The sequence below is a fragment of the Passer domesticus genome, chromosome 1 (assembly GCF_036417665.1).
Source record: "Passer domesticus isolate bPasDom1 chromosome 1, bPasDom1.hap1, whole genome shotgun sequence".
In the NCBI taxonomy this organism is placed as follows: Eukaryota; Metazoa; Chordata; class Aves; order Passeriformes; family Passeridae; genus Passer; species Passer domesticus.
This window is the reverse complement of record NC_087474.1, coordinates 97,030,210-97,039,065: the sequence shown is the minus strand read 5'-3', so window position 1 is coordinate 97,039,065 and position 8,856 is coordinate 97,030,210. Positions and strand designations below refer to the sequence as shown.

The 8,856-nt window shown below is 41.8% G+C and overlaps 1 protein-coding gene across 19 annotated transcripts in view; it reads right to left on the bottom strand.

Moving 5' to 3' along the window:
• Positions 1 to 8,856, bottom strand: part of LOC135306386 (poly(rC)-binding protein 3-like) — a 498,603-nt gene that overhangs the window by 6,235 nt on the left and 483,512 nt on the right. For 14 of the 19 annotated variants that reach the window (XM_064430246.1, XM_064430258.1, XM_064430248.1 and 11 more), the window contains one exon: positions 5,565 to 7,943. The exons of 3 other annotated variants lie outside the window; for them this stretch is intronic. In XM_064430246.1, the coding sequence (XP_064286316.1) occupies positions 7,595 to 7,943 (349 nt within the window). In that variant the 3' untranslated portion in view covers positions 5,565 to 7,594. 2 more of the 19 variants (XM_064430364.1, XM_064430372.1) reach the window with 2 other exon arrangements.

Below are 8,856 nucleotides of genomic sequence, written 5' to 3'. Positions count from 1 at the left end.
CAAAACAAACCTAAACACAGTCCCCCAGTTTCCCTCTGAGAAAAGCTAAGCTAACTTTCTGATGGTTCTGTTTACCTTGGCTTTTCACTGACCCCACTCAACAAAGCACACAAGCTTATTAACACTTAAAACTTCAGAACCACTCTGCATTTGGCTTAATTTCAGGGAAACAGATGTAATGAATGTCAGGTTACATCATGGACATGCATGTTTTGACAGTATAAAAATGCTAATCTCTGAGTCTATAAATTACACTTCCTTTTTGTACATTTTTCTGTAATTTTACTTTCATCTTGCACAGAAATCTGCAAATTATGGTTTCAGCTGTGGATGAGTAGGAAGTTAACTGAGTATTAAAACAGTTCAGCTGTTTTAGTCCAGTTGCCTTCATCTTTAGAGGTATCTTTGAGGTAAGAAGCTAAAGGCAGTGAGTTTAGTTACAGTGCAGGGATCTTGAACATTTGAATCCAAACCAGTGCACCCCATTGTTATTAGGAGAAGATGGCAGGAATAATTGCCAGATCACTCATCATTCTACTTGTTCTCCTTGCATAACTTGCTGAAAGAGAAACATGGACCAGCCAGGGGGTGTGCATTCCTGGGGAAGTGACAGGATCCATCCCTCTTGGTTGTGTCTTGTTTAGGAGTTGGTGCTCTTTTCCTTGGAGGAGTCTCACAGATCTCTAGTGTTCTATCCAAGTTTTTTACAGCTTACTGCATACAACTGTACCTTTCTTCAGCATTTGAAACAAAGCTTTTAGAGAGCTTTGTGAGGATGATGGGAGTGTCTTTGTCTCTTGTGACCACTGATGTGCATGTGCTGTGTCAAGAGGGCAAGTAATCATCCTGCTTTTTAGCAGGCTATGAGAAGAAGCATGGCTATAAGAAAGAAGTATCCGAACCTCATTTAGTAGTCAAGCTAATTTATTAAAGGAAATAATCTCCTCTATCTTAGAAAAACATTGGGATAATTAGTTTGTAATCTTAAGTATGTCTTCAGTTTTGGAAAACAATTTTATGTACTTCTGATGAGCTATTCAGATAGATTATAAACCAGAGGAAATGATTGTTTTTAAAAATATGTACTTAATTTCTTTCTCACTTCTTAACTTCTTTGAATTCTGTTTCTTAACAATAAAGATGAAAGTAATCCTAATAACTAGCTCTGTATTAAAAATGAAATTTTAATTGGAATTAGGAAGACTATTTTAATTCTTGGATCTGCAAGACTTGCAGAAAACTGAAATATTTGAGTTAGGGAGGAAGACATTTGTAATCCTTATTTATTCATATAATAATGGAAAGTTGTCCAAACTTAGGAGCTGTGGAATTTCATGCCATCAAAAAGTAGTTGAGATTCCCCAGCTCGGTGATTTTGGAGCTGGCAAGTGACATCCAGGGACAGAATGTGTGTCTGCATGTTTGAAATGGAGTTCCAGGGAGCAGCTCACCATAGCTACAGCTGCTGGTAGTGAGCTCTCCTCTGGCAATGGTAATTGCTGTGCCAACTTCTCTCCTGCCCTGAAGAAATCAGCTGCTGCTGTCATGGCTGAGGTGTGGAACAAGGTCTGTATTTGGTACAGAGGAGCCCAAAAGTGACCATACAAAGCCAACAAACCCAAATAACAGCAAACCAATGTTCTCATTTGCTAACATGATTGTTTTTCCTCTGCTACAGCATTTAATTTTAAAATTTGCTTCAAATTGCAAATACTGATTGAAAAGAACATTAATGTCAGCTTTGGCCAGGCCTCCTGCCAATAATTCAATTTGAGGAGAGACAAATTTTGCTTATTACATTCCACTATAATTAGATTCTCTGCATTTTATCATCTTAAAAACACTGTACTAGGAATGAGAAAAGCCATATTATTAAATATTTTCAGCACTTAAAAATACTTTTTTTCTGATAACTCATAAAAGTAGCCCTAGAAAATCAGACATTCAGCCTGCATGAATCATGTAGGTGTCATTAGAAACCACAGTGTATGTAATGTTACAGAAATTCCCTTTTGTTAGGTACCATCAAATGACTTTGACTCTTTAATTTCAGTTACTGTCATAAGACACATGCCAGTCTGCAGGGGGACAGGACACATGCATTGATGCAGAAACTGACTTAATCAACATTACTGCATTCCTTCCTGGAACCAAGGAATTAAGTACACTTCAGTGCCAAGAAGGGCAGTGTGTACTTTTATCAATCCCTAGAAAGGACTTACATCCCTAGAAAGTGTTGCTTGGGCCAAGAGATGGAAATTTCATGTGTGAAGCAGTTTTTCAGTGTTTGCCTTCTTTTGATCTTCTGTTCATCAGTTCATTAGAATTATCCTGGCCCAAGAGCTGGGAGAACAAATGTGAGCAGTTCCTTTGTGTAGACATCTAAGCCAGGTCTTTCTTCCAAAAATACAGTGGAGGCACTAATGCCTTGCACCATGGGTGACTGCAGAGGTTACAGGGGATAGAAGGGATCTCTGTTGAAATCCCCCCTTTCAATGCTGTCCTTTGAACACACGCTTTGTGTCACCCAGTCGAGCAGCCTGACAATGACAGTCTTTCCTGCAGAAGCTGTGCCACTGTTGAGCCACTGGATCAGTGAGCATTGTGACTTTTAGATAATCATGACACTCACTTCAGAGGGAGAAGGTCCTGTCCCAAGAATACAAACAGTGCTGAAATACATTCAGCTGGTGTTAAGGCTGCGGAAGAAATTGGGTTTTCAGTCTGTCTTGTGAAACCTGACAAACAGCACCTTGCCTGTGCAGCCTTCTGAGGCTGAGGCACTTCCCAGGTGCCTCTGTTCATGGCACCACTGACACTCTGCTGCTTCCTAGGAGCTTGACTGGCCCAAATGGGAACCTTGGGGCTCACAGATGCCCTCTGCCTATGCCTGAAAACAGAAAGCACTCTGTGTATTAGCAGAGGACTAACTTTGTTTATTTTCCTTCTGGTTTCAGCCAGCATTCATGCTGTCAATGTTTTTTCACTTGAGAAACACAACAGAGCTGCTTCAATTCATTTGAGATGTTTCCAGAAACCTAATTCCAATTTGATGACGCAAAAGCTGCTGAATTTCTGCTGTCTTTCATCTGGAAACTGACATTTGTGTGGGCAGTGACCTTTTCAGAGCGAGTACATGCCTCTTATCTACCTTTGAGCATGAGTGGTTTACTTTTCTGTCTTGTTTACTATTATTCTTTATCCTTTTTTTCCCCTTTTTTCTTTACCACCTTGTCTTTTGTTTGGCTGTTTTGTATATTAAAGATATGAGAAGCTTTTTCTTGCATTCAGAAATATTTTATATAATATTATATTATTATAATTTTCTATAATATGAAATAATATTAAACTAATGAAAATAAGCTTAGAATTTATCACATTTCTGCCTGTATTTTTGCAAAAACCCTCTCAGAAAACTTCCTTCTTAGTCCATATGTCTTTATTTTACCTCTCCTCATTCCTCACATAGACGTGCCCCTGCACTAGTTTGTTCAAATCTTTCAGTTCTGCAAGCCACATGTGAATTATTTATGTGAAAGATACTATACACCCCAGAGCTGCTGCTGCCCTTTGCCTGGCAGCTTTACTGGGAGAGCAAAGCTTTGACCTACTTAGTGTTGAGCTGCAATAATATATATATTTTTTTCATTTACAGTATCCAGGCTAGCCATAGAAAATTGCTGTTGAAGAAATGAAGACTTATGGAGGTCTCTGCTGTGAAAGCAGCTTCAGCTCTCCTTTCAAGAATGACAAGTTAAATACATTTTAAGTAATAAAAATATAAGTAATAATAACAGAGAATTTTATCAAATTAGTATTACAGCCTATAGTTTTTCTTAGGGTTGCAATAGCTAATTGTCAACATTGGGTAATGCCTCCTTGGTGTGGAGGTGCAGCGAACTCTTCTGTAAGGGTGCCCTTGGCACCCTTCATCATCAGGGCTTGTTCTGTGGCTGCATCTGTATTGAGAAAGCTGTTGATTTCTACAGGTCTCCAAGTCTGCATGCACATCCTGGTTGTGCCCTGGTTCCAGGCTCAGACTTGAGAGCTGCCCGTACTCTGGAGATCATGGGGAATAATCGTCAGATGCCGCCATATGCAGGGGCAAGAAGGGGAAGCAGGACCCCAAGCTCAATCCCTGAAGGCAGGTAGAGACCTTTAACTGAGTAGGGACAAGGAGGTTGTACAGTCTTGTGTCATTAAGGATGCTACTCTTGCACGGCCAGAAAGCCTGCTTTCTCCTGAGGCCAGAGCAGCACCTGTGACAGTGCCCCAAAAGCAGAGGTGGCCAGAGCACAGCCAGGGGTGCTGTAATGCAGCAGCAGCTCGGGGCCAGCCCCTTCCTTTGGCTTGTGTGTCAAGAGAGACTCGAGGCTGTGACTGCAGTGCTTCAGCAGATCCAAGGGAGGGGATGCACAGCTGGAGCAGAGTGTCAGGGCAGCAGGAGACAGCTCAGCTCTCCATTCCCTGTCCTACTGCACATTGCCGTGCTCCTCCCAGCTGCTGGGCTGGCTCCTGGCAGGGTGGAAGGTGCTGACTGGAAGCCTTGCCACAGGGCAGTGCTGCTGGGAGTGTATTACAAAGGGCCTTAGTAATACAGTACTCAGCATCCAAGTTCATTCTTTTGTTCCTGTTTTCCCCAGTATCTGATCTATAGCTCAGTCTGGGAAAAGACCAGAGATACAAATCAGTGGCTGCTTGTAACATGAAGCCAAATTTGTCTTTTCTATGCAGTGTGGGAAGTTCTCACTGAGCAGTTTTGTTAAAAGCTGAATCAAGTTTTGTAGAAATACTGCTGACTCTACTAATTGCACAGTCTGGCTCCCTCTAGTCCTGAAGAGGCTCATCATGCCTGACAATGGGCTAACATCCTTACTAAGGTTGCCAGTCTTGCACAGATGTTAAACTGTTTCCCAATGAGCACTGGGACCTTAAGCGTGATGATATGAAAGCTTTAATCATGAATTGAAAACAAGCAATTTGTCTGTGATCTTAGTTTGACAATCCATAAAATAGTGCTTCTTCAATGACAAGTTAGCAACTCGGTTACAAAGAACAAAGTTTAAACAACACAACAGTTGTATGCACAAAGCTACCACGTCTTTTTTTTGTTTTTTTTTTTAATCAGGAAAAAAATTTATTTATAAAAACGTCTCATTTAACTTACTGTCGAGTCTCTAGCTGAATACAGTGGTTTAGAACACTAACGGCCCATGCTTTTATACAGATTAGCCAAAGCATGAACATCAATGAAAATCAACCCCCGAAAATAACTTGTCTCTGCTTTATGTTATGAGCCACAACAGTGTTAAAACTGGAACAGTAATGAAAGCAACACAAGAGTTAGGAAGCACAGTTGCTTAAAGAGTAAAGGAAGTGTTTTCTTTTGATGTCTCAGAATAATAAGAAAGTTAGAAATGGCAGAAACTCCTCTGTAGATTAGTCCATAGAAAGCATTGTCTCATGGGGCTTTGGAAAAGTCCTGTCTGGTGGCTAATGCACTAGGGCATGATGAGATACATTACAGAGCCCCCAGGCCAGTAACTTCTGAAGACAGCCTAAAATGTAGGAACAAAAACGAGGAAAAGAAAAGGAAAAAAAAGGCAAAAAAAAAGAAAAAAAAATCTTCTCACTATTAAAAAAATACCACTTGAGTACAACCAGCATAGAACAGCATTTCAGTGCAGGCAAGCTTTCTCACACAGAGGTTGGTGGATTTTTTTTGTCTTAAATGTCAATTATTGAAACAGTTACAATAATCCAGAACAATTTTACAGCAGTTTTCTAGAGCTTTTAAATAGCTGTGGTACCTTGACATTATTCCCAGTTTTTCCTTCATTATATGCAACCAGAAAAACAAAGAAGAAAAAAAAATAAGAAAGGAAGCCACAAACGAACAAAAAAACCACAAAACCAAAAGAATCCCAACGAAACCAACCAAAAACCCCATTTAGATAAGTGCAAATTGTAACAATGGCAGTTCTACAAATGGTTACAGTGACAAAACTTAGTGCAAAGATGCTAAGGTGAAGAAAAGCCCACAGAATACAGAAATGACACAAAATACTGATAGTACTTAGCCCTATACAATAACACACTTTGAAATACCATGTTTTAAAAAGTATTGCATTTGCATTGTGTTTTTAGTTTATATTAAAATGCACTGAATACAGTTCAATCGTTAAAGCTTTGTGTCCAAGGAGTGCAGAGTGGATGAACATGGCGGGCTAATGGGATTCTGGATTTGGCAGTGGTGAGGAAAACAATATTGCATTACTGAGTTATGCAACAGAAATTAAAAAGAAGGTGGATGGACAAACATAAAATGCAGTTAAGAACTAGTTCCAACAGCTGGCAACCAGCCACTCCATTCCCCAGCCCTCTTGGCTTTGGCTGCCGTTACCTGTCTCGTTTTAGTTAAACTGAACATCTTGAAGTGCTTGGTAAAGGGATGGGATCTGTCCAGGCAGCAGCCTTTGAATGACCTCTAAAACCCTACATGTTTTCATGATTACCATACAACCTGACTGCACGATTAGTGGGGAGTTAAACAGGGATGTGTTTTGTAGAGAAACCTAATGAAAAATGGTCATTTTGGCTGAATAAAACATACATGAGAGGAAATACGAGATAGTGACGGCATCTGGCTTGTACTTGCTCTGGAGTACTTACAGGAATAAATACTGTGTCGGTGTATGTAAAACATCTGAGTGCAAAAGGAGGAGCCTGCTCTCTCTCTCTCCCCTTCCCTTCCCTTCCTCCCTCCCTCCCTTCCTCCCTCCCTAAAGCAGAGTTCTTAAAATTATGTTTTTCCAAAGTGGAGAAAAATGGTTGTACCCTTTAAAAGAATCATGTGGAAAGGCACAGGTACCTGGTATTTTTTCCTTACTGTTTTACAGTAATTTTAATTTAGCAGTTTTTCTCAGACCAGAAAGCTTCATTTGTTGTATGCAGAAGTACCTGAAGTTGGTACCTCCTCACCACCACCTCCTGCTCATAGGCAGATTTTGGGATGGGGAATGGGGGTCTCCAGGCCTTTTGGGAGCAGCAGAATGACTGAGGGTGCCGGCAGCACTTCACAGGGCATTGCAGGGGCACTAGTGATCATCAGAAGTGCCAGATTTGCATGTTCTAGCAATAGAAAAAATGCATCAGAGATGCCAGTTTGCCATAAGGAATTGTTCTGCAATGGATCTAAGTGTATTTTTATGCCGGGCAGCATTGCCGGAGCAGGACCCGGCTGTCACCAGTTTGCCTCATTTACGTTTTTCCCTTCCCTTCGCTCTACCTCCCTTGCTGGGCTGCAGCCCTGCCTCGCCGTGGGGCTGCCGAGGGCCAGCCCTGGGCACAGCCCCGTCGGAGGGACGGTGTCCAGGGAGAAGGAGCCAGGGCTGGCACCTGCTGGCTGTTGGAACTAGTTGGTAGGTGGTGCCTGGTGTTAGGTGTTATGGAGAGCGGAAGACGACTTGAGTCGGCAACAGTTAACACTAGCAATTGAACAGAAAATAAAAGATGCCGTATTGTTTCCTTGATAACTAGGATCTACCACAGCCTCTTGGCAGAGCTGGCAAAGCTTGCATTGTGTCTCATCCCTTCAATATGGAGCAAACTTCTGGCGGTCAGATTTCTTAACCCCGCTCGTCGAAGGAATTTTGGCAGTGTAAGCGGACAAACTCCCCGTGGCCCCCGCGGCGGCCGCGGCATTTAGTGCCAGGAGTGGGACAGTTTTCATGCCAAGCAGACTGGAGACAGGAACGGCATAGTGGGTGGTTGGCAGAGTTGGTAGGGGAGGGGGGGTACTGACGGTAGCGGCGGAGGCGGCCGCCAGCACGGCCATGGAGGTGGGGGTGGAGGTAGGGGTGGCAGACTGAGAGAGGTTCATGTTGAGGTCAACAGGGGTCGTGACGGAAGCGGTCTGGGTGCTGACTTTAGCCATCTCTAAGCTGCAAACGAAGAGAGGAAGAGGAACAAACAGGTTGGGAGGGTTCAGCCAGGGTGGTGGGACCGGGAGGAGGAAGAGGAGGAGGAGGGAAGGAGGGTAGGACAGCAACCACGAAAGGACAGGATCCAGGATTAGATCGGTGGACGAGGGGGACAGACGAGTGGGAGGGAGAAGGGGGAGAGAGAGAAAAAAAGGGAAAATGAGGGTCAAAGGAGGAACATGTTATGTGTTAAAGAAGAGAAATAACAAAAGGGTTTTCCATGATTTGATGGGGAAAACATTACTGAGACTCTAAAGTTCTTTCAGAACAGAAATAAAAGAAAAAGGAAGAGGGTATGGAGGTGTTGCTAGTTCATTTTACATATGAAAAAAAGAAATCTAAGGAATGCAGGTAATGGCAAAAAGATGGAAAAAAATGAAACTTAAAAGAAAACTTAAAATAACTATGAAGTTTACTCCCCAGCACTGGTATGGTGAATTTTGCTTTTCAAAATTAGGGTATTTTTGAAAGGGGGACGCGGGGGGTTTTGGTAATTTTTTTCAATTTGTCAGTTTTGTGACATAAATAGTACCCTTAATCATTTTGCTAGGATGAGAGGAGCCTGAGCAACAATTTGCTGCTTCCATTTAAGGCGTAAAGTTTTGGTTGTTCTGGTTTTTTGTTTTTTAAGTGAGTTAGTTTTTAATTTCATTCACTGTGAGGTCAATGTGCATTTTTCATATAAAACAAACGAGATTAGCCAGTGTGTTCACTTCGCTTTATACTTTCCCCAGACTTTTTTTTTAATATCACAACAAAATATTTATCTCCTTATATTAATCTACTTATAAGTCAATTAGTAAAAAGGAACACTGAAGAACACCCCAGCTGGCTCAGCAGTGATATCCTTTCTGAGCCTGTGCCGTGGTTACAG